This window comes from Vulpes vulpes, chromosome 8, assembly GCF_048418805.1.
Source record: "Vulpes vulpes isolate BD-2025 chromosome 8, VulVul3, whole genome shotgun sequence".
NCBI lineage: Eukaryota > Metazoa > Chordata > Mammalia > Carnivora > Canidae > Vulpes > Vulpes vulpes.
Window position 1 is genome coordinate 34882357 of NC_132787.1, and position 26906 is coordinate 34909262.

Here is a 26906-nt window from a genome sequence, read left to right on the forward strand (position 1 = left end):
CCAATTACAAGAATCCAAAGAGATACATAATGATTTTCATAGTTCTGATATTAGTACTGTTTATATTTTGTTTCTACCTACTATGTACAAACGTATAGTAGAGGGATATGAATTATAGAAATCAGATAATAGATGTTAATAAGTAATGATTATGAGAGTATTCCTTTTTATGCAACAATATGAAGAAATCCTCATTTAAAAATCATCATATCCATTGTTACCAATTGCCACAAATTCCCTCCTGCTACAACATAATAAGAGATAAATCATTATACAATTCCTGAAAAGTGGTTTTGTCAGTGACTCAAAGGATCGGTAGAGGTGGACATTCTTGTGTATTTACTTTATATGGGCAAATAAATTGGGGTATGAAAGCCTGGCTCTTCCAGGAAAGTGTGTGTGCTTTGTTTTATTTTTGCTCACTTGTGAAGGTGTACGGATGTTGTATACACCTGTGTATAAATAAGCAAGTTGTAAATTTGCATGTTTTAATGTTCAAAGCTTTTTTGGGTAATATTTCATAATCTTTCTTTAATTTATCATGGTGACTGTTGTCCAAAGGAGTGGATGACGTAGTCCAATAATTGCTATTACATGAGCATAGAAAGAAAACCATGGAAACAGAGTTTGTTGTCCTGTGCTTCAAAGAACTCTAACCTACTCTACATAGATGATAAAGAGGAAACAGTAAAATTTATAATGTTTCTAGATTTAATAAAAGCATATCAGTTAATGTTACATTTGTAGAGTTTTTCTATAGTTTTCTACATATTTCTAGTTTATTTTAAAGTCTGGCCTGCCTTTGGCCCAGGGCGGGATCCTGGAGACCCAGGATCAAATCCCACGTCTGGCTCCTGGTGCATGGAGCCTTCTTCTCCCTCTGCCTGTGTCTCTGCCTCTCTCTTTCTCTCTGTGTGACTATAAAAAATAAATAAAAAAATAAAAAAATTTAAAGTCTGTTAATATTCAAAAATTTAGACTCAACGATTTTTTATATATTTTATACCTTCAATATACATTTGATAATTTCTAGTTTTTGATTTTCATAGAAAACCATGGCTCAAAAAGAAAACCAGGGAGGGAGGGGCAAGATGGTGTAGGTAGTGTCCCCAAATCACCTGTCCCCAACAATTTACCTAGATAACATTCAAATCATCCTGAAAATTTACAAATTCGGCCTGACATTTAAAGACAGACCAGCTGGAATGCTACAGAGAGAAGAGTTCGCGCTTCTATCAAGGTAGGAAGATGGGGAAAAAGAAATAAAGACACAAAAGGCCTCCGAGGGGGAGGGGCCCCGCGAGGAGCCGTGCTGAGGCCGGGGCGAGTGTCCCCAGGACAGGAGAGCCCCGTCCTGGAGAAGCAGGAGCTGCACCAACCTTCCCGGAAAGGGGCCCGCAGGGAGTTGGAACAGGACCCAGGAGGGCGGGGATGCCCTCAGGCTCCCAGGGGCACTAACAGGCACCTGCGCCCAGGAGAGCGCGCCGAGCTCCCTAAGGGCTGCAGCGCTCGGCGGGACCCGGAGCAGCTCGGAGGGGCTCGGGCAGCGGCTCCGCGGAGGGGGCTGCGGGGCGGGAGCGCGAATCCAACAGCGCAGGCCCCGGAGCACAGGGCGCAGGGACACAGCCCAGGATCCGGCCTCCCCCCGGGACAGGCAGAGGCCGGGAGGGCCCAGGACAGCAAGGACGCTCCTGCCCCGAGCTGAGCAGATCAGCGGCCCCGCCCCGGAGCCTCCAGGCCCTGCGGACGGAGAGCCCCGGAGCTACTGCAGGAGTTGACTCCAGGGCTCCAGAGCTGGCCCCGCCACTGGGGTTGTTCCTCCTGGGGCCTCACGGGGTAAACACCCCCCACGGAGTCCTGCACCAGGCAGGGGGCAGAGCAGCTCCCCCAAGTGCTAACACCTGAAAATCAGCACAGCAGGCCCCTCCCCCAGAAGACCAGCTAGACGGACCAGTTCCAGGGGAAGTCAAGGGACTTAAAGTATACAGAAACAGAAGATACTGCCCCGTGTTTTTTTTTTTTTTCTTCTTTCTTTTCTTTTTTTCTTGTGATTTCTGATTGCTTCCCCCACACTTTTTTTCACCTTTCTTTCTTTTTCTTTCTCTTTTTTCCTTTTTTTCTTCCTTATTTCTTTTTTCTTTTTCTCTTTTCTTTCCTTCTTTCTCTTCTCTTTTTCTCCTTTTCCCAATACAACTTGTTTTTGGCCACTCTGCAGTGAGGAAAATGACTGGAAGGAAAACCTCACCTCAAAAGAAAGAATCAGAAACAGTCCTCTCTCCCACAGAGTTACAAAATCTGGATTACAATTCAATGTCAGAAAGCCAATTCAGAAGCACTATGATACAGCTACTGGTGGCTCTAGAAAAAAGCATAAAGGACTCAAGAGACTTCATGACTGCAGAATTTAGATCTAATCAGGCAGAAATTAAAAATCAATTGAATGAGATGCAATCCAAACTAGAAGTCCTAACGACGAGGGTTAACGAGGTGGAAGAACGAGTGAGTGACATAGAAGACAAGTTGATGGCAAAGAGGGAAACTGAGGAAAAAAGAGACAAACAATTAAAAGACCAGGAGGATAGATTAAGGGAAATAAACGACAGCCTGAGGAAGAAAAACCTACATTTAATTGGGGTTCCCGAGGGGCCGAAAGGGCCAGAGGGCCAGAATATGTATTTGAACAAATCATAGCTGAAAACTTTCCTAATGTGGGAAGGGAAACAGGCATTCAGATCCAGGAAATAGAGAGATGTCCCCCCTAAAATCAAGAAAAACCATTCAACACCTCAACATCTAATAGTTAAGCTTGCAAATTCCAAAGAAAAAGAGATGATCCTTAAAGCAGCAAGAGACAAGAAATCCCTGACTTTTATGGGGAGGAGTATGAGGGTAACAGCAGACCACTCCACAGAGACTTGGCAGGCCAGGAGCGGCTGGCAGGATATATTCAGGGTCCTAAATGAGAAGAACATGCAACCAAGAATACTTTATCCAGCAAGGCTCTCATTCAAAATGGAAGGAGAGATAAAGAGCTTCCAAGACAGGCAGGAACTGAAAGAATATGTAACCTCCAAACCAGCTCTGCAAGAAATTTTAAGGGGGACTCTTAAAATTCCCCTTTAAGAAGAAGTTCAGTGGAACAATACACAAAAACAAGGACTGAATAGATATCATGATGACACTAAATTCATATCTTTCAATAGTAACTCCGAAGGTGAACGGGCTAAATGACCCCATCAAACGGCGCAGGGTTTCAGACTGGATAAAAAAGCAGGACCCATCTATTTGCTGTCTACAAGAGACTCATTTTAGACAGAAGAACACCTACAGCCTGAAAATAAAAGGTTGGAGAATCATTTACCATTCAAATGGTTCTCAAAAGAAAGCAGGGGTAGCCATCCTTATATAAGATAAACTAAAATTTACCCCAAAGACTGTAGTGAGAGATGAAGAGGGACACTATATCATACTTAAAGGATCTATCCAACAAGAGGACTTAACAATCCTCAATATATATGCCCCGAATGTGGCAGCTGCCAAATAACTAAACCAATTAATAACCAAAGTGAAGAAATACTTAGATGATAATACACTTATACTTGGTGACTTCAAACTAGCTCTTTCTACACTCGATAGGTCTTCTAAGCACAACATCTCCAAAGAAACGAGAGCCTTAAATGATACACTGGACCAGATGGATTTCACATGTAAAGTTCTGTAGACCAATATCCCTGATGAACATGGATGCAAAAATTCTCAACAAGATACTAGCCAATCAGATCCAACAGCACATTAAGAAGATTATTCACTATGACCAAGAAGATTTATCCCTGGGACACAAGGCTGGTTCAACACTCGTAAAACAATCAATGTGATTCATCATATCAGCAAGAGAAAAACCAAGAACCATATGTTCCTCTCATTAGATGCAGAGAAAGCATTTGACAAAATGCAGCATCCATTCCTGATCAAAACTCTTCAGAGTGTTGGGATAGAGGGAACTTTCCTCAACATCTTAAAAGCCATCTACAAAAAGCCCACAGCAAATATCATTCTCAATGGGGAAGCACTGGGAGCCTTTCCCCTAAGATTAGGAACAAGACAGGGATGTCCACTCTCACCACTGCTATTCATCATAGTACTGGAATTCCTCGCCTCAGCAATCAGACAACAAAAAGACACTAAAGGCATTCAAATTGGCAAAGAAGAAGATCCTCTCATTGGATGCAGAGAAAGCATTTGACAAAATACAGCATCCATTCCTGATCAAAACACTTCAGAGTGTTGGGATAGAGGGAACTTTCCTCGACATCTTAAAAGCCATTTACGAAAAGCCCACAGCAAATATCATTCTCAATGGGGAAGCACTGGGAGCCTTTCCCCTAAGATCAGGAACAAGACAGGGATGTCCACTCTCACCACTGCTGTTCAACATAGTTCTGGAAGTCCTCGCCTCAGCAATCAGACAACAAAAAGACATTAAAGGCATTCAAATTGGCAAAGAAGAAGTCAAACTCTCCCTCTTCGCCGATGACATGATACTCTACATAGAAAACCCAAAAGCCTCCACCCCAAGATTGCTAGAACTCATACAGCAATTTGGTAGCGTGGCAGGATACAAAATCAATGCCCAGAAATCAATGGCATTTCTATACACTAACAATGAGACTGAAGAAAGAGAAATTAAGGAGTCAATCCCATTTACGATTGCACCCAAAAGCATAAGATACCTAGGAATAAACCTTACCAAGGAGGTGAAGGATCTATACCCTAAAAACTATAGAACACTTCTGAAAGAAATTGAGGAAGACACAAAGAGATGGAAAAATATTCCATGCTCATGGATTGGCAGAATTAATATTGTGAAAATGTCAATGTTACCCAGGGCAATTTACATGTTTAATGCAATCCCTATCAAAATACCATGGACTTTCTTCAGAGAGTTAGAACAAATTATTTTAAGATTTGTGTGGAATCAGAAAAGACCCCGAATAGCCAGGGGAATTTTAAAAAAGAAAACCATAGCTGGGGGCATCACAATGCCAGATTTCAGGTTGTACTACAAAGCTGTGGTCATCAAGACAGTGTGGTACTGGCACAAAAATAGACACATAGATCAATGGAACAGAATAGAGAACCCAGAAGTGGACCCTGAAATGTATGGTCATCTAATATTCGATAAAGGAGGAAAGACTATCCATTGGAAGAAAGACAGTCTCTTCAATAAATGGTGTTGGGAAAATTGGACATCCACATGCAGAAGAATGAAACTGGACCACTCTCTTTCACCATACACAAAGATAAACTCAAAATGGATGAGAGATCTAAATGTGAGACAAGAGTCCATCAAAATCCTAGAGGAGAACACAGGCAACACCCTTTTTGAACTCGGCCACAGTAACTTCTTGCAAGATACATCCACAAAGGCAAAAGAAACAAAAGCAAAAATGAACTATTGGGACTTCATCAAGATAAGAAGCTTTTGCACAGCAAAGGATACAGTCAAAAAAACTAAAAGACAACCTACAGAATGGGAGAGGATATTTGCAAATGACATAACAGATAAAGGGCTAGTTTCCAAAATCTATAAAGAACTTATTAAACTCAACACCAAAGAAACAAACAATCCAATCATGAAATGGGCAAAAGACATGAAGAGAAATCTCACAGAGGAAGACATGGACATGGCCAACATGCACATGAGAAAATGCTCTGCATCACTTGCCATCAGGGAAATACAAATCAAAACCACAATGAGATACCACCTCACACCAGTGAGAATGGGGAAAATTAACAAGGCAGGAAACCACAAATGTTGGAGAGGATGCGGAGAAAAGGGAACCCTCTTACACTGTTGGTGGGAATGTGAACTGGTGCAGCCACTCTGGAAAACTGTGTGGAGGTTCCTCAAAGAGTTAAAAATAGACCTGCCCTACGACCCAGCAATTGCACTGTTGGGGATTTACCCCAAAGATTCAGATGCAACGAAACGTCGGGACACCTGCACCCCGATGTTTCTATCAGCAATGTCCACAATAGCCAAACTGTGGAAGGAGCCTCGGTGTCCATCGAAAGATGAATGGATAAAGAAAATGTGGTTTATGTATACAATGGAATATTACTCAGCGATTAGAAACGACAAATACCCACCATTTGCTTCAACGTGGATGGAACTGGAGGGTATTATGCTGAGTGAAATAAGTCAATCGGAGAAGGACAAGCAGTGTATGTTCTCATTCATTTGGGGAATATAAATAATAGTGAAAGGGAATATAAAGGAAGGGAGAAGAAATGTTGGGAAATATCAGGAAGGGAGACAGAACATAAAGACTCCAAACTCGGGGAAACGAACTAGGGGTGGTGGAAGGGGGGAGGAGGGCGGGTATTGGAGGGGAATGGGTGACGGGCACTGAGGTGGACACTTGACGGGATGAGCACTGGGTGTTTTTCTGTATGTTGGTAAATTGAACACCAATAAAAATTAATAAAAAAAAAAAAAAAAAAAAAAGAAGAAGTCAAACTCTCCCTCTTTGCCGATGACACGATACTCTACATAGAAAACCCAAAAGCCTCCACCCCAAGATTGCTAGAACTCATACAGCAATTCGGTAGCGTGGCAGGATACAAAATCAATGCCCAGAAATCAGTGGCATTTCTTTTTTTTTTTTAGTCTTTTTATTTATTTATTTTTTATTTATGATAGTCACACACAGAGAGAGAGAGAGAGAGAGAGGCAGAGACACAGGCAGAGGGAGAAGCAGGCTCCATGCACTGGGTGCCCGACGTGGGATTCGATCCCGGGTCTCCAGGATTGCGCCCTGGGCCAAAGGCAGGTGCTAAACCACTGCACCACCCAGGGATCCCAATCAGTGGCATTTCTATACACTAACAATGAGACTGAAGAAAGAACATGAAGGGGTCAATCCCGTTAACAATTGCACCCAAAAGCATAAGATTCCTAGGAATAAACCTAACCAAAGAGGTAAAGGATCTATACCCTAAAAACTATAGAACGCTTCTGAAAGAAATTGAGGAAGACACAAAGAGATGGAAAAATATTCCATGCTCATAGATTGGCAGAATTAATATTGTGAAAATGTCAATGTTACCCAGGGCAATTTACACATTTAATGCAATCCCTATCAAAATACCATGGATTTTCTTCAGAGAGTTAGAACAAATTATTTTAAGATTTGTGTGGAATCTGAAAAGACCCCGAATAGCCAGGGGAATTTTAAAAAAGAAAACCATATCTGGGGGCATCACAATGCCAGATTTCAGGTTGTACTACAAAGCTGTGGTCATCAAGACAGTGTGGTACTGGCACAAAAACAGACAAGGGAACAGAATAGAGTACCCAGAAGTGGACCCTCAACTTTATGGTCAACTAATATTCGATAAAGGAGGAAAGACTATCCACTGTGAAAGACAGTCTCTTCAATAAATGGTGCTGGGAAAATTGGACATCCACATGCAGAAGAATGAAACTAGACCACTCTCTTGCACCATACACAAAGGTAAACTCAAAATGGATGAAAGATCTGAATGTGAGACAAGATTCCATCAAAATCCTAGAGGAGAACACAGGCAACACCCTTTTTGAACTCAGCCACAGTAACTTCTTGCAAGATACATCCATGAAGGCAAAAGAAACAAAAGCAAAAATGAACTATTGGGACTTCATCAAGATAAGAAGCTTTTGCACAGCAAAGGATACAGTCAAAGAAACTAAAAGACAACCTACAGAATGGGAGAAGATATTTGCAAATGACGTATCAGATAAAGGGCTAGTTTCCAAGATCTATAAAGAACTTATTAAACTCAACAGGAAAGAAACAAACAATCCAATCATGAAATGGGCAAAAGACATGAAGAGAAATCTCACAGAGGAAGACATAGACATGGCCAACATGCACATGAGAAAATGCTCTGCATCACTTGCCATCAGGGAAATACAAATCAAAACCACAATGCTATACCACCTCACACCAGTGAGAATGGGGAACATTAACAAGGCAGGAAACCACAAATGTTGGAGAGGATGTGGAGAAAAGGGAACCCTCTTACACTGTTGGTGGGAATGTGAACTGGTGCAGCCACTCTGGAAACTGTGTGGAGGTTCCTCAAAGAGTTAAAAATAGACCTGCCCTACGACCCAGCAATTGCACCCTTGGGGATTTACCCCAAAGATTCAGATGCAGTGAAACACCGGGACACCTGCACACCAATGTTTCTAGCAGCAATGTCCACAATAGCCAAACTGTGGAAGGAGCCTCGGTGTCCATCGAAAGTTGAATGGATAAAGAAGATGTGGTTTATGTGTACAATGGAATATTGCTCAGTCATTAGAAACGACAAATACCCACCATTTCCTTCAACATGGATGGAACTGGAGGGTATTATCCTGAGCGAAGTAAGTCAATCGGAGAGGGGCAAACACTGTATGTTCTCATTCATTTTGGGAATATAAATAATAGTGAAAGGGAATATAGGGGAAGGGAGAAGAAATGTGTGGGAAATATCAGAAAGGGAGACAGAACATAAAGACTCCTAACTCTGGGAAACGAACTATGAGTGATGGAAGGGGAGGAGGGCGGGGGGTGGCGGTGAATGGGTGACGGGCAGTGAGGGGGGCACTTGACGGGATGAGCACTGGGTGGTATTCTATATGTTGGCAAATTGAACACCAATAAAAAATAAATTTATTATTAAAAAAAAAGAAAACCAGGCTTCAATAGATGCTTTTGAATGAAATAGCTTTACTATATAATTTTACCACACAGCAAGAAAACTAATCGTGATTGTGCAACTTGATCACAAAGTAGTGAGAACCATGTAATTACAAATCAGAGCATGAAAGAGAAGTTTAGAGCCTCTATCAGCCCTGCTTATTTTAATAATGTGAAACATCTTTGCTTATTTTTGGACTTTATATCAATGGAATCATGCAATATGTATTTTTATATGTGTCTCCTTCACTCTCATGATATTTGTAATCTATCTATATTATTGTATTTGTCTATAGTTTGTGAATTTTCACTGCTGACTTATAAGAATATGGCATTTTTCAATCTATTTTCAGGAATTTAGTTCCTTACCAGTATGTGGGTATTATGAATAATTATTTTATGAAAAGCCTTTTGTATATCCTTTCCCCATATCATATTGATAATAATTTATTATCACAACTACATGGTATATGATATATTATATTTATGGAATGCATATATTTATTTTTCATCATAAAACAATAATGCATAAATATTTTAATTTTATTTACATATATTTATAACATTAAAATTATAACAATTTCCTCTAAGCATTAGTATGAAATTGCATGGCCATATTTTAAATATCCCCTACATTTCTCTAGTTTATTGTGTAAATATACATTGTACAAATAGTCCCTTGGTGCTAAATAATCTGAGAAAAATTAATACAATCAGTTCTGGTGGTTATATAACAGTACCATTTTTCTAGGTTGTGAATCATTAAAATATTCTCTTTTGTGAGAATAAGTTCTCGAGTGTGTCCCTTGTTCATTTCTCTTGAAATATGTTTTCTTTCACTTCTAAGAAGTTCTTGTCATATTTTAGATATGAGCACTTTTTTGAGTTTATGAGATGGAAATAGCTGTGATTTGCACTTTTACCTCTATTGGAGTCTATTGGAGTAGGTATTGAAATATTTTTCTTCTATTTTTACTTTCTGTTATTATATTTTGAGAATTCTTTATATATCTTGGCAAAGTTTTCTATTAGATGTATGATTTATAAATATTTCCTCTCATCTATGACATGTCTTTCTTTTCAAAGAGCTGACTTATCTTGATGAACTTCTACAGAGAACATCAAAAATTGTTCATTTTTTAACTTTTAACTTTCACACAAACAAAATTTCATTTGCATCCTGCTTAGATATAAGAACATAAGGCCGTAAGCACCAGGTATTTTATTTACCTAATTTTGGAATAAAGCTATCTCACCATCTATAAAGAACATGTTTCTCATTTCTTCAAAAGCCATGCAATATTTTCTCAGAATATTTTTCCAATATTAGTTTTAGGTCAATTTTAGGTTCGCAACAAAATTAAGAGGAAGGTACAGAGATTTCCTATATTGCTTCTGTCTGCATACATGCAGGGCCTCCCCTGTTATCAATATCACTTACTAGAATGGACTATTTATTACCAAGGATAAATACACAGTGATGCACCACAATCACCCAAAGTTCAAAGTGTACCTGAGGTTCCATCCTTGATGTTATAGAAAAATTTTCCATCTTCACTTATATCAATGTAAAATAATCATACTCAGGTACATAATATATATTTTTATGCTTTTGCTATCTACTAAAATAAATTATATAGAAATTAGAAATCATAAAATTAAGCCGTGATATTGTAAAGTTCTCAATAAGGTGAACAATTCCACTCAGATTTCCAAATTAATTGACTTGTTCTAGCCCTTAAAGGAGCAGCAAATAAGGATTAAACAACCCAGGGTGGCAAGATTATCAGTCATAATTGAATGAGGAGACAGAAACCAAGGGAAGTTTGTTGTAAATGATTATTACCTGTTTGTAATGGAAATCTTACTAAGAGGTAAGGCTACTAAAAGAAAGAACATCATAAAGAATTTCTTAGGGTTGAAGGACAGTATCCAAAGGAGTGATCACTAGGATGCAAGATCTACTCTCTGAAGATGAGATTTAGACTTCATTGAAGACTATGTGCCTAAATACAGCTGCATGGCAGACATGCTCAGAGCCTTGGCCTGGAGCAGACCAGCTCCACAGTCAACAGGCTGAAGTTGGTGAGGATAGATCTCAGGCTGTGACTGGCAAGCAGGAAGAACCCCTGCCAAACTGTTAAAGGACATAGAGCAGAGGGCGGGAAGGGATGACTGGTTTTGGCCACAAAAGCTTTCTAGAGGCTGAATACACAGGACTTCCTGCATGCATGCAGCTGGCAACCAAGCCATCATGGCTAAACACCATGAAAATACTATGAAACCAGGAAGAGGAGTCCTTTCTGGTGCAGTGTATCTCCTTGCCTTTTATCAACACAAATCAACCACCTGGGAGCTGACAAGGGAGAGAAGTTTTTCTCACCCAGCTCCATTATCTGAGAACAGGGCACAGAGGGATTGATGTGGAGCTGAAGAGTACTCAATTGTTAACAGGCACTCAGGGTGATCATGCAACCACCACGCGGTTTCTACGTAAGAGCCATTCACATCTGCCCCATATCTCAGAAAATTGAACCAAAGTAGACCTTCAGAATCTCTTTTAGGGCAGCACATCAAAATTAGGTTCAAATGATGGTAGAAGTTGGCTTTTCATTGGGTAATAACCAATGCCCTGTGATCTTTTTCTTATGTGTTTTTTCCTCACGTGGTTTTCAGATATTTTGGAAGAGATCTGGTTTTATTAAATTCTCCAGGTCCCCTCATCTGTCACTCTTTACTCATATGAAAAAGTATCTTAAAGCAAAGCATATAATGTTCAATTTTGAAGAAAACAAGAACAAAACTAAAAAGATGTTTATGTGAGTTACACAGCTATTAATTGCCAGAATTCATTATAAACTTTAGTAGTTTGATAATGATTCAGATATTTCCCCACCCTAGTTCAATTATAGGAAGGAAAGAGGTTAAACTCAATCATTAAGTGTTAAATAAATCATATTTCATATACATCTATCTGTTTGAACATAGGCAGTCTTTTTTATACTTATCTTTTATACACTCTATAATAATTCACTTTTATGCAATAGAGATATTATATGAATATTCAAAATAAATTTCATATAATATGTAAATGGTAGCTGTAACTAATTGCTACAGCAAAGTAGTGGTACAAACAACCCAAGATTGCATTTTGTATCCTTTGAGTAAGTACCTAGTAGTACAATTGCTAGATTGTAAGGTAGTTACAATTTTTAACTTTCTGAGGAATCACCCACTGTTTTCCAAAGTGTTTGCACCAGTTTGCATTCCCACCAAAAGTGCAAGAGGGTTCCTCTTGTTCCACATCTTCCTCAGCACCTTGTTTTTCCTGTATTGTTATTTTTACCCATTCTGACAGGTGTGAGGTGATAGCTCATTGTAGTTTTGATTTATATTTTCTTGATGGCCAGTGATGCTGAGCCATCTGTGTCTGTTGGCCATCTGCATGTTGTCTTTGGAAAAAAAAATGCCTGCTCATGGCTTCTGCTTATGTTTTAATTGGATTTTTCATTTTTGGAGTGTTGAGTTTGAAAGCTTATTTATATATTTTTGGTACTAATCCTTTATCAGACATGTCATTTGCAAATATCTTCTCACATTCCCAGGTTTGCCTTTTAGTTTTATTTTTTTCTCTCACTATGCAGAAGCATTTTATCTTGATAAAAGTCCAATAGCTTATTTTTGTTTTTGTATCCCTTGCCTCAGGAGATATGTCTAGATAGAAGTTGCTATGGCCAATATAATAGAAGTTACTGCTGGTGTGCTCCGTAGGATTTGCATGATTTCCTGTCTCACATTTAGGTTTTTCATCCATTTAGAATTTATTTTTGTGTATAGTGTAAGAAAGTGTTCCAGGTTCATTCTTTTGTGTGTTGTTGTCCAGTTTTCTCAACAGCATTTGTTGAAGAGACTGTCTTTTTCCCATTAGACATTCTTTCCTGCTTTGTTAAAGATTAATTGACCATATAGTTGTGAGGTCACATCTAGGTTTCTATTTTGTTCCATTGATCTATATGTCTATTTTTGTGCCGGTGCCATACTGTTTTAATGACTATAGCTTTGTAATATAGCTTGAAATTAATTGTGATGTCTACGTTTTTGTTTTTGTTTTTGTTTTTTGTTGTTTGTTTTGTTTTGCTTTGCTTCTTCAAGGTTGCTTTGGCTATTCTGAGTGTTTATGGATCCATATACAATTTAAGATTGTTTGTTCTAGCTCTGTGAAAATTGCTGATGGTATTTTAATAGATATTCATTAAATGTGTAGGTTGCTTTGGGTAATATAGACATTTTAACAATATTTGTTCTTCCAATCCATGAACATAAAAAGTCTTTTCATTTATTTGTATCATTTTCAATTTATTTCATCAGTGTTTTATATTTTTCAGAGTACAGTTTTTTCACTTCTTTGGTTAGGCTTATTCCTAATTGTCTTCTCATTTTTGGTGCAATTACACATGGGATTGATTCCTTAATTTCTCTTTCTGCTGCTTCATTATTTGTGTATACAAATGCAACTTTTGTATACAAAAATGCATATTTCTGTATGTTGATTTTGTATTCTGAAACTTTACAGAATTTACTGACGAGGTATAGCAGTTTCTTTTTTTAATTGGAGTTCAATTTGTCAACATATAGCATATCACCCAGTGCTCATCCCGTCAAGTGCCCCCTTCAGTGCCCATCACCCAGTCTCCCCAACCCCCAGCCCACCTCCCCTAACACTACCCCAAGTTTGTTTCCCAGAGTTAGGAGTCTCTCATGTTCTGTCACCCTCACTGATATTTTCACTCATTTTCTCTCTTTTCCCCTTTATTCCCTTTCACTATTTTTTATATTCCCCAAATGAATGAGACCATATAATGTTTGTCCTTCTCCAATTGACTTATTTCACTCAGCATAAAACCCTCCACTTCCATCCATGTCGAAGCAATGGTGGGTATTTGTCATTTCCAGTGGCTGAGTAATATTCCATTGTATACATATATGACCGCTTCTTTATAAATTCATCTTTTGATGGACACCAAGGCTCCTTCCACAGTTTGGCTATTGTGAACATTGCTGCTATAAACATTGGGGTGCAGGTGTCCAGCGTTTCATTGCATCTGTATCTTTGGGATAAATCCCCAACAGTGCAATTGCTGGGTCATAGGGCAGTTCTATTTTTAACTCTTTGAGGAACTTCCACACAGTTTTCCAGAGTGGCTGCACCAATTCACATTCCCACCAACAGTGTAAGAGTGTTCCCCTTTCTCCACATCCTCTCCAACATTTATTGTTTCCTGTCTTGTTAATTTTCACCATTCTCACTGGTGTGTGGTGGTATCTCATTGGGGTTTTGATTTGTATTTTCCTGATGGCCAGTGATGCGGAGCATTTTCTCATGTGCATGTTGGCCATGTCTATGTCTTCCTCGGTGAAATTTCTATTCATGTCTTTTGCCCATTTCATAATTGGATTATTTATTTCTTTGCTGTTGAGTTTAATAAGTTCTTTATAGATCTTGGATACTAGCCCTTTATCTGATAGGTCATTGGCAAATTACTGGACTTTCCTGCCCTGGAGGCTGTCTCCACCTGGCCTTAGCCCAGCTCCTCACCGGCCACTCCCCCACTGGATTCTTTTTTATTTATTTTTTTTCCATCTTCCTACCTTGGCAGAAGCATGAATTCTTCTCACTGTAGCATTCCAGCTCTTCTCTCGTTAAATCTCAGGCCGAATTCGTAAGTTTTCAGGATGATTTGAAAGTTATCTAGGTAAGTTGGTGGGGACAGGTGACTTGGGCATCCTACTCTTCTGCCATCTTGCCCTGCCCAAGAAGCTCTATAGCAGTTTTTTGATGGAGTCTTCTGGATTTTCTACAGGGCATGTCAAGTAATCTACAAATAGACACAGTGACTTCTTCCTTACTGATTTGGATACCTTTGATTTCTATTTGTTGTCTGATTGCTGAGAGTAGGACTTCTGGTATTGTGTTAAATAATGGGGGTAGGAGTACACATTCCTGTCTTCTCTTGACCGTAGAAGAAAAGTTCTCAGTTTTTCCCCATGGAGATTGATATTTGAGTTTTTCATATATGGCCTTTATAAAATTGAGGTATGTTCTTTATAAACCTACTCTGTTGAGAGTTTTTATCATGAGTGGATAGTATACTTTGTCAGATGCTTTGTCAGCATCTATTGAAAGGATCATATGGTTCTTATCCCTTCTTTTATTAATGTGGTGTATCATGTTGATTGATTTGCAAATATTGAACCACTCTTGCAGTCCATGAATAAATCCCACTAGATCATGATGAATGATTTTTTTAAGGTATTCTTAGATTTAGTTTGGCGTGTTTTATTGAGAATTTTTGTGTCCATATTCCATCAGAGATATGGCCTGTAGTTCTTCCTTCCATGGAGTCTTTACCTGATTTTGGTATCAGGGTAATGCTGTCCTCATAGAATGAATTTAGAGGTTTTCCTTTTGATCTTTTTGGAGTGATTTGAGAAGAATAGGTATTATCTCTTGTTCAAATGTTTGGTAGAATTCACCTATGAAGCCATTTGTCCTTGGAGTTTGTTTTTTGGCTGGTTTTTTTTTTTTTTTTTTTTTTATTACTGATTCAATTTCTTTGCTGGTTATCAGCTTGGTCAAATTTTCTGTTTCTTCCTCCTTCAGTTTTGATAGTTTATATGTGTCTCAGAATTTGTCCATATCTCCCAAGTTGTCCAATTTGTTGGCATATAGTTCTTCATGATATTCTCTTATAATTTTATTTCTGTAAGGCTGGTTGTTGTTTCTCTTCTCTCATTTGTGATTTTATTTGTGTCCTTTTACTTTTCTTTTTGATAAGTCTGGCTAAAAGATTACCAATTTTATCAGTTGTTTCAAAGAACCAGCTCTCGTTTCATTGATCTGCTCTATCATTTTTAGTTTCTATCTCATTTGTTTCTGTTCTATTGCTTATTATTTTCTACTTTCTGCTGGCTTTAGGCTTCCTTCGTTGATCTTTAGAGATAATATTAGATTGTTTACTTGAGATTTTTCTTGCTTCTTCAAGTAGTCCTGTATTGGTATATTTTTCCCTCTTAGAATCACTTTTGCAGAATTTCAAAGGTTTTCTACATGGTGTTCTCATTTTCATTTGTTTCCACGAATTTTTCATTTCTTCTTTGATTTCATGGTTGACCCATTCAGTATGTAATAGCATTTTATTTGGCCTCCACATATTTGCTTTTTCCATTTTTTGCTCCTGGCTGACTGCAAATTTAATAGCACTGTTGTTAAAAAAGGTGCATGGTATGAATTCAATCCTTTTGCATTTCTGGTCGCCTGTTTTGTGACTTGATATGTGATCTACTCTGGAGAATGTTCATGTGCACTTGGAAAGAATGTATATTCTGCTCTTTTAGGATGAAATGTTCTGATATATCTGTTCAGTCCATCTGATCCAGATTGTCATTTGAAGCCATTGTTTCCTTGTTTATTTTACATTTAAATGATCTGTCCATTGATGTCAGTGGACATTAAAAGTTCCCTACTATAATTGTGTTACTATCAATGAGGTTCTTCATATTTGTTTCAAATTGATTTTAATATTTAAATGCTGCCATGTTGGGTGCTATAAATTTACAATGGTTAGATCTTCTTGTTGGATTGTCTTTATAATTATATAATGCCCTGCTTTGTGTCTTTTTACAGTCCAGATCCACAAGGCACAGAGAATTCCTATCAAAATCAATAATACCAGCCAACACAAAGACATATTATTAATAGTTTTGCAAAATATGATGATAAAAAAATCTTAAAATCAAAAAATAGAAGAATTCTTTAACTTAAACAAGAAGACCTATAAGGCCAGCAGGAGACTTCTCAACACAAACTTGGCAAGGCATAAGGGAGTGGTATGATATATTCAAATTCGTGAATTTGAAAAATCTGCAATGAAGAATACTCTATCCACAGAGGCTACCACTCAAAATGGAAGATGTCATAAATAATTTTTCACATCCAAAAATTAAAGGTGTTTGTGACACCCAAAACAGCTTACAGGAAATATTAAAGGGCACAAGTGCAAAGCAGAGACCAAAAGTGACCAAGATAAGAATGGATGAGAGAAAATTTTCAGAAACACTGACAAAACAAATAATAAAATGGTAATAAATACATATCTATCAATAATAACTTTGAATATTGGTGGACTAAATGCTCCAGTCAAAAGACATAGAGTGTCAGAATGGCTAAAAAGGACAAGACCCATGTATGTGCTGTAAATAAGAAACTGCAGATTAAAATTGAGAGGGGGAGAAAAAATTACCATGCAGATGTACATCAAAAGAAAGCCAGAGTAAGAATACTTAGAAAAACTAGACTTTAAAACCAAAGCAGCCTTTAGAAAGAAGAATAAAACAGGAAATAACATGTTCTTAGATTTCAAACTATACTACATAGTTGTAGCAATCAAAGCAGCATGGCACCACAATAGACACATAGATCAAATGAATGGAATATAAACCCCAGAAACAAATTTCTGTTTATATGGTCAATTCATAGACAATGAAGAAGGCAAGAACAGACGATGGGGAAAAGAGAGTCTTCACTACATGTTAAAAAAAACCCTGAAAAATATGTGCTAAAAAATAAAACTAGACTACTTTTGCACACCATACACAAAAATACACCTAAAGTAAGTTAAAGAACCAGATGGAAGGCCAGAAATCATAAAATTTCCAAAGAATCTATTGGCATTAAGTTCTTGGAGAGAGGGCTTAACTTTATTCTTTGGATGTGTCTCCTTAGGGAAGGACAACGAAAGGAAAAAACTAAATGATACATCAAACTCAAAAAGTTTTGTGCAGCCAAAGAAAGCACCATAAAATATAAAGGCAGCCTACTGAATGGAAGATGGTATTTTCAAATTATATATCTGACAAGAAGTTAGTATTCAAAATATAAAAAGAACTCCAACAGCTCAACACCAAATTAATATGAAAAAATGATTAAAAAATGGGTTATGGACCTGAATAGATATTCTTTGAAAGGAGACACACAGATGGCCAACACATGAAAAGGTATTCAACATCACTAATCATCAGGAAAATGCAAATCAAAACCCCAATGAGATCTCACCTCACACCTGTCAGAATGGAAGGCAAAAAATAACAAAATTGGCACAGATGTGGATTAAAGGTAATCTTGTGCACTGCAGTGGGAATTTAAGTTGATGTTGTCATGATGGGTAATTGCATGGAGGGTCTTCAAAAAATTATAAATGGAAATAGTGGAACATTCAAAAATTCACCTCAGGGTATCTATTTGAAGAAAAGGAAAGCATTAACTTGAGGAGATGTATGCACCCTCTGTTTATTGCAGCATTGCTTACAATAGTCAGGATATGGAAGCAACCCATTTGTCAACACATCTATACATGAATGGATAAGTAGGATATATATATGTATATGTAATATATGTATGTACATATATGATGGGATATATATATGTGTGTATATATATACACATATTTTATATATATGATGGAATATTAATCAGAGATAAAGAATGAAATTTTTGTCATATTTGACACCATTGATGAACCTACAAGTTTTATGTAAATAAAATTAGTCCGACAGAGAAAAGCAAAATCCCTATGATTAAACTAGTGATGTAGAACTAAAAACAAACAAACAAAACAGAAGCAGACTTTATATATAAAGAGTGGTTGATTGCTGTAGGGTTGAGGGGATGAGGAAGGGCTGAAATATGTGAAAGGAAATCAGTGGTACAAGCTCTCAGTTATAAAACAAATAAGTCACACTGATGTACATTACAGCATAGGGAATATAGTCATTAACACTATTAATTCTGTATGGAGACAAATGATAATGAGCTTTATCATGATGATAATATCATAATGTGTATAAATACTGAATCACTATGTCAACACCTAAAACTACTATAGTATTGTATGTCAACTGTACATCATTAAAAATAAATACATAAAAATAAAAATAAAATTGTTACCTAACTTTGCAATGAATCCCAGAACTTTATAGACCAATAGAAATATACATGCAACTATCCTCCAAAATTATTCACAAGTTAAATCCAATACTGTAAAAAATGGAAGAGAATTGTATTGATGCAAACTATGTAATTTAGATTTAATGCTTTATTTCCGTGGATGTTCATGTATCACCTAATTGTGTTTTAAAAGTACCTTTGCTGCCCTCGCTCAATTTTTTCAGTTAAGTAAAATTTTCAAAAATTACATTAATTTTCTCAGTTTTTCATTAGACCTAGGCTTATCTCATTGAAAACAAGTATTACTGTTATAATAGAGCCAACTTGTTGTCATTGGAGGATGACTCCATAAGTAGTAGAAGTAATTATTCAGTATTCAAACCTCCTTCATGGTGCTATTGGTCTGTATTGTTCAGTGTTGTGTCCTTCCCACAGGCATTTTGTCCTTTTCAGCAGAAATATAAATAACTTTTTTACAAATAATAAAATTGATTACAGGTCTATTAAAAACTAAGGGAGGGCAGCCTGGGTGGCTCAGCGGTTTTGCGCCTCTTCAGCTTAGGGCCTGATCCTGGAGACCCATGATCCAGTCTCACGTCAGGCTCCCTATATGGAGCCTGCTTCTCCCTCTGCCTGTGTCTCCTCCCCCCTCTTTCTCTGTGTCTCTCATTAATAAATAAATAAAATCTGAAAAAAAAATGAGGCAAAAAAATGAGAAGATGAGTTTGGAAATGGATGTTTTTTGACAGTGAAAATAAAGTTGAAAATGTAGTGATAATAAATTTGAAAGTTGATACTTCAGAATGTGTGTAAGATATTATTAAATACCTGTTAAGGAGATGATGATTTTAGAGTATTGTCAGTACATAGAAATGACATAGCAAGTACATAAGAACAAGAAGCATGTAATGGAAAATTCAGCAACTTTGTCTAAAAGTAAAACTTAAACATGTAAGATATTTTTCAGAAGGCCTAAGTTCTCAGTGTTTGTGAATCAGATGGAAGTCACTTAGCCTGAGTGGCCAAGGCTCTGATCCCAATACCTTCTGGAACACAAAAACTTCTCAGAGATACTTGCCAATGGACAAAATAAATGACTGCAAACTGAAAGTGTGTACATTCTGGAGGTGTGTGATGAGATAAAGTGTCTTCAAAATAGCCCAAGTGTAAGAATTTCCTGTTCAAATTTTAAGTGACACAGTGATGAGAAATCTACTTTTTCCACTATTGGGTCACTCTGAGCTCTCACTGGGCCTGCAGGCTGTAAAGACCAAAGTTAGTGTCTATTTATAAGAATAACCTGGTCTCCTACTGGAAGATGCCTTACCCTCTGGCCAACAGAAGGTATGTGTCTGCACTGCCCTGTATCTCTTCCTAACAACCTCATTTAGTAGGAGATACAAATGCTGGATGGGATGCAACTGAGGTACAACTAATAAATAATCAAATGGCAGAGAACATTTGCATTTTTATTCCAAAACTTCAGAGTAACAGACAGGAATGAATAGGAAATACGTTGGAGAATTTCTTAAAATATTCAATTTTTTGCCCGTGGAGAAGTAATTAGGTGCATTTACACATGCATAATTATGTTTGCAAATCAGTAGAATTTCAAGTGCAATCCCATAAGCATCATGACAAGGAACAGTTAATTTTGGGTTTGTCATCAATATAGATAGAATTACATATATTATTTGATATTTAGCTCATATTTAAAATAGATTCTTAAAACAGATGAACATAGGTGAAGAGAAAAAAAAAAGAGAACTAAGCAAACCATGAGATGTTCTTCACTATAGAGAACAAACTGGAGGTTGAAGGAGGGGAGGTGGACAGGGGTGGGCTAAATGCACGATGAGTATTAAGAAAGACACTTGTATTGCTGAGCACTGAGCGTTATGTGTAAAGGATGAATCACTAAATTCTACTCCTGAAACCAATATTTTTTTTTCTTTTTTTTTTTTCTGAAACCAATATTATACTATATGTTAACCAACTAGAATTTAAACAAATACTTAAGAAAAATAGATTCTTAAGATGAATCCATCAGGTACACGGGGTGGCTCAATGGTTGAGTGTCTGTCTTCAGCTCAGGGTAAGATTCCAGAGTCCTGGGAATAAGTCCTACATCAGCCTCCCCACAGGGAGATGCCTCTGCCTATGTCTCTGGCTTTCTGTCTCTCTCTGTCTCTCATGAATAAATAAAATCTTGAAGAAAGTGAATCACCAAATTGTAAAAGTAAAACTTAATTCCACATACATTTGCTTTGATATATAAAAGAAGTTTGGGGATCCCTGCGTGGCTCACCGGTTTAGTGCCTGCCTTGGGCCCAGGGCGCGATCCTGGAGTCCCGGGATGGAGTCCCGCGTCGGGCTTCTGGCATGGAGCCTGCTTCACCCTCTGCCTTTCTCTGTCTCTCTATCATGAATAAATAAATAAATCTTAAAACAACAAACAAACATGAACCTTAAAAAAAAAAGAAGTTTGACTTTTCATGAACAGCAAGATGAAGGATCTTCTGAAAATGCTAACTTAAACTTAAGTATGAAACAATCAAAAGACTTTTTAAAAAATTGGTCAAAATTGGCAAAAAAAGATATTTAATACTGAAAGACATTCTTATCTAATGAATTATGTTACATGTCCAAAGGATATGAGTCAGTAACGGTAATGTGAATATTGTTAGTAATACTAATTAGTATTAGTATTAAAATAAATAATATAGCATTAAGAGCTTAGAAAATCCAGATGGAGTAGTGTTTTATATGCATTATATTTTGGATATTTTAATTCCCATTTTAGATTAGTATAAACTAGAGAGCTAAACAGGAAGGAACATTTTAAAAGTCATACTCTGTAAATTTGAGAGTCATGAGTAATTCCAAATTTCACTGACTGCAGAACGCATGGACTGAATTATGAAATGACATTAACTTCATTTATTAGAATTTCTTATACAACTAAACTACCCTATGTTTTTGACATTCAGAGATCATTCTGGAAGTTTGTACCAACAGTGTTCTATCCTAAATGATCTACAATTTTATTCATCATTTTATGGTTTCAGGTGTTTGCCATTAAATCAGCTGACAATTTCTGGTGCTAAATACTTTAAAAAATATTGTTTGGTTTTTGTTTTCAGTATTGTTCAGATTTGGGATAAATTTATTGTGTCATAATATTCTTCTACATATAAAATATTTCTTTTAAAACTTAACGATTTCTCAGAATGTCAGTTACTCAAAATAAATGGTCACATGAGGGTACAACGTTACCTTTTAGGAAAGAAATCTAAGTCCTCAACTAAAAGTCATTTCTTGTAGGAAATTCCTTATATGCCAAAACTAGTACTTCCTAATTTAGGGCACTCAATTTTTTAACCAATAATGTATTTAAAAATTGTCAGAAATACTGGTGCAGCATTTTCTTTCTAACATTAACCCAGTTATTCTAATAATGTTGACGTGTTTCTGTGGAATCTGACCTTGTCTTAAGAAGGACAGTATTATTCCTGAATCCCTTTCTTCACTAATTTTCACTTTACATTACTCCAACCAATACTATTGTGTCAAACATAGAATAACATTGTAGAAATCACTTATACTATCATGAAACACTTCTTTAAAGCTCTAAGGAAATTAGTACCAGATTTTGCATTGCTCAACTGCAAATGAAATCACTCACCCCACACTCCACCCAGTGTCACTGTCCTAGCAGTCTTGTCATTACATACACTCTTCATCAAGTCCTTCAGTACAGTTCCGCTCAGCACTGTGTCTGCCACTTTGCAGCTGCAGACATGCATAGCCAAGGAGGTACCTATGCAGAGCTCAATCAGGCTAAGGACTCAAAAAGACAGCAAATGAAAGCTAAGGGCACTAAGTGTTCCACTTCAGTAACTGAGCAGGAAATAACCTATGCAGAATTAAATCTTCAAAATGCTTCTCAGGATCTTCAAGGGGATGGCAAGAACTACCACTGCAAAGGTAAAACATTCACTACACACAGTGTAATTTTCTAGGATGTGTTCTTTGGGTGCTGGAGTGGAGGGTATGAGTAGGAAATGATCTCCCATATTTTTCTTTTGTGAGGATCAGAGCTTGGAGCAAGAATATAATATTGTAGTTGAAATTTGAGGATGAGCCTTGTTCAAGTGTTGTAATTCATGGTCTTTATCATGTCTCATGGGGTAATATATTTACTGCAAATGCAACGGTATATTCTGAGAGAAGATTACAAGAGTAGATGCAAGGTTTGGGGGCCATGCATTTATATGTGACTCCTTGTGCATCATTGGTTCTCTTGTACGTAAATTTCCTAAATGATTATTCCTATCCATCTTTTGTCAGTGTTTTCAATTCTCTTCCTACTATTTAGCATCATGTCCAGGGAAGCTCATTGCTGGAATCCTGGGAATCATCTGCCTTGTCTTGATGTCCACTGTGATTACAATAGCTGGTATTCTCTGTGAGTATTTGACCACAAGGGATTTTTTCTCTTTGATGATCATCAGTGTCTTAAAATATTACAGAACTTTATGGAATTGTATTAGCTCATTTTAATGCATATATGCCCTACGTGTGGAATGGTTATTCTGAATTCGAATTTGTCAAAAGTAGAAGTAAGGGAATCGCTGTAGAGAGTATCAGACATATATTCAGACTTCATAACTCAAATGCAAGTTATAGGAGAGAACTTATTGAGAAATATAAATAAATTGAGATTGGCTAAATGAAGTACTCTAAGAAATGGTGATGTTTGGTTCTTAAAGCTTTTGGATTATTTTCCCCCATGTGTTCATCATTTTCCCCCATGTGTTCATCATTTTATTAATCTTTTACTGGTAAATCAATTTTATTCCAGATTTTCTAATTTTAAACAATACACCAAATTTAAACTAAGAAACTCAAATCATTATGATTTATTTAGTTTAATATTAAGTTTGTATGAGCGTTGCTTTAATATTTCTAGCTGCTGAAGGACCAGTGCGGAATAACACTTCCCTGGAAATAACGACCCAGAAAGGTACACTATCACTTTCAAACTTCATATACTAGTAGAATTTGTATTTTATCTCCCTCTTAAGCTAGGCAAAGATTCTTTTGGGGTAAATTAAGTAGAAAATCACATAATAAATTTTCAGAAATCATGAGTATAGAACAATATTATTTCTTATGCTATAATAGGAGGAAATACTCATTTATAATGATTACACCTGGGGTTCCTGGATGGCTCTTTTAAGTGTCCAACTCTTGGTTTTGATTCAAGTCATAATCCCAGGGTCCTGAGTTTGAGCCCCATGTGGGCTCCAGGCTGAGAGCAGAGTCTGCTTGAGATTCTCTATATCTCTCCCTTTGTCCCTCTTGTTTATGCTCTCACTCTCTTTCATAAATAAATAAATAAATAAATAAATAAATAAATATTAAAATAAAATAATAAAATAATCACCATACCCACTGTTTCCAATGGCCTCAAATTTACTCCTGTTATAATACAGTAAAAGATGAGTCATTAAAGAATTCCAAAAAAGTGGTTATATTCAGTGACTCAAGGGACATGTAGAGATGGACATTTTTGTGAGTTTACTTTATATGGGCATATAAATTTGGAGATGAAGGCCCAACTCCTTTGAGAGTACATATGTGTGTGTTTCATTTTATTTTTATAAGCTTATAAGGGTGCATGGATGTGTTATACACATCTGTGTATACACATGCAGGTTGTACCTTTGCATGTTTTAATATTCTAAACTTTTTGGATAATATGTCATAATCTTTCTCCAGGACATTACTGTGGCCATTGTCCAAAAGGATGGTTTACATATTCCAACAATTGCTATTACATTAGCACTAAAAGAAAACCATGGAACGAGAGTTTGACATCCTGTACTTCTAAGAACTCTACCCTGCTGAACATAGATGATAAAAAGGAAATGGTAAGACTTCAATGTTTTTAGATTTAATAAAAGCTTATCAGTTGATATTATATTTGTAGAGTTCATCCATATTTTTGTACATATTTCTAGTTTATTTTAAAATCTGTTCCTATTCGACAGTTTGAGTCTACGATATTTTATTTACATTTTTATGCCTTTAATGTACACTTACTAATTTCCAATTTGTGATTTTCATAGAAAACCATGTTTTCCCAAAAGCTCTTTTGCCTGAAATTACTTTACTATTTAATTTTACAACACATCAAGAAATTTAAAATATGATTGTGCAACTTGTTCACAAAGTAGTGGGAATCACATAATTACAAATCAGAGAAAGAAAGAGAAGTTTAGAGCCTCCATTACCCCTGCCAATTTTAATAATGTGGAACACCTTTGTTTATTTTTGGAATTTATATCAATGGAATCATGCAGTATGTCTGTCTCCTTTCGCTCTCATATGATATTTGTAATCCATCTATATATAGCATCTGTCTATATTTTGTGAATTTTCAACTGTGTTTTTTGAATAGGACCTTTCAAAATCTATTCTCAGAAATTTAGTTCCTTTTTAGTATGTGGGAATTACAAATCATTACTTATGGAAAGCTTTTTCTACGTCCTTTTCCACAAATCATATTGATAATAATTTATTAAACATAGCTACATAGTATATGGTATATTTATGGAATGTAAATATGCATTTGTCATAATAAAACAATAATGTATTAATATAACATTGTAATTGTGTTTATAAATGATTACAATATATTTTCCTCTAACATTAGCATGAAATGGCACAACCTTGGATATGTGTATTTTTCAATATATTATATTGTCCCTATATTTATCTAGTTTTTGTGTAAACACACATTATACAAATAGTCCCTTGAGGATAAACTCAGCAGTCTGAGAAAAATTACTACAATAAGTTCTGATGGTTCTACAGTTGTACCGTTTTTCTAGGTTGTGAGCCATTGGGATATTCTCTTGTGAGAATAAGTGCTCGAGTGATTCTCTTGCTCATTTCTCCAAGATAGTGTCTTCTTTTCGCATCTTAGAAGTCCTTGCCTTATATTTTTTAAAGATTTTATTTATTTATTTGCCAGAAAAACACAGCATGAACACAAAAAGGGGGAGCAGCAACAGCAGGAGTGAGTAGTGCAGGCTCCTGGCTGAGCAGGGAGCCTGAGAGCTCCAGGCAGAGCTCCATCCCAGGACCCTGCCATCATGACCTGAGCCTAAGGCAGGCCATTTAACCAAGTGAGACATCCACGCATCACAAGCCTTTGTCATATTTTATTTATTTTATTTTATTTTATTTTATTTTATTTTATTTTATTTTATTTTATTTTATTTATTTTTTAATAAATTTATTTTTTATTGGTGTTCAATTTGCCAACATATAGCATAACACCCAGTGCTCATCCCATCAAGTGCCCACCTCAGTGCCCTTCACCCAGTCACCCCCACCCTCTGCCCACCTCTCCTTCCACCACTCCTAGTTCGTCTCCCAGAGTTAGGAGTCTCTCATGTTCTGTCTCCCTCTTTGATACTTCCCACTCATTTTTTCTCCTTTCCCCTTATTCCCTTTCACTATTTTTTATATTCCCCAAATGAATGACACCATATAATGTTTGTCCTTCTCCGATTGACTTATTTCACTCAGCATAATACCCTCCACTTCCATCCATGTCGAAGCAATGATGGGTATTTGTTGATTCTAATGGCTGATTAATATTCCATTGTATACATAAACCACATCTTCTTTATCCATTCATCTTTCGATGGACACCAAGGCTCCTTCCACAGTTTGGCTATTGTGGACATTGCTGCTAGAAACATCAGGGTGCAGGTGTCCCGGCGTCTCCCTGCATCTGTATCTTTGGGGTAAATCCCCAACAGTGCAATTGCTGGGTCGTAGGGCAGGTCTATTTTTAATTATTTGAGGAACCTCCACAGAGTTTTCCAGAGTGGCTGCACCAGTTCACATTCCCACCAACAGTGCAAGAGGGTTCCCTTTTCTCCACATCCTCTCCAACATTTGTGGCTTCCTGCTTTGTTAATGTTCCCCATTCTCACTGGTGTGAGGTGGTATATCATTGTGGTTTTGATTTGTATTTCCCTGATGGCCAGTTATGCGGAGCATTTTCTCATGTGCGTGTTGGCCATGTCCATGTCTTCCTCTGTGAGATTTCTGTTCATGTCTTTTGCCCATTTCATGATTGAATTATTTGTTTC

General features: G+C 36.9%; 1 protein-coding gene across 1 annotated transcript; it reads left to right on the forward strand.

Annotated features, from left to right (window-relative positions):
* The first annotated feature begins 22532 nt into the window (after positions 1-22532).
* Positions 22533-25705, forward strand: LOC140593730 (NKG2-A/NKG2-B type II integral membrane protein-like). The gene is given in 5 exon segments (XM_072718796.1): positions 22533-22719; positions 23105-23200; positions 24517-24668; positions 25012-25099; positions 25632-25705. Coding segments are annotated over 5 exon segments (597 nt in total).
* Positions 25706-26906: the final 1201 nt, after the last annotated feature.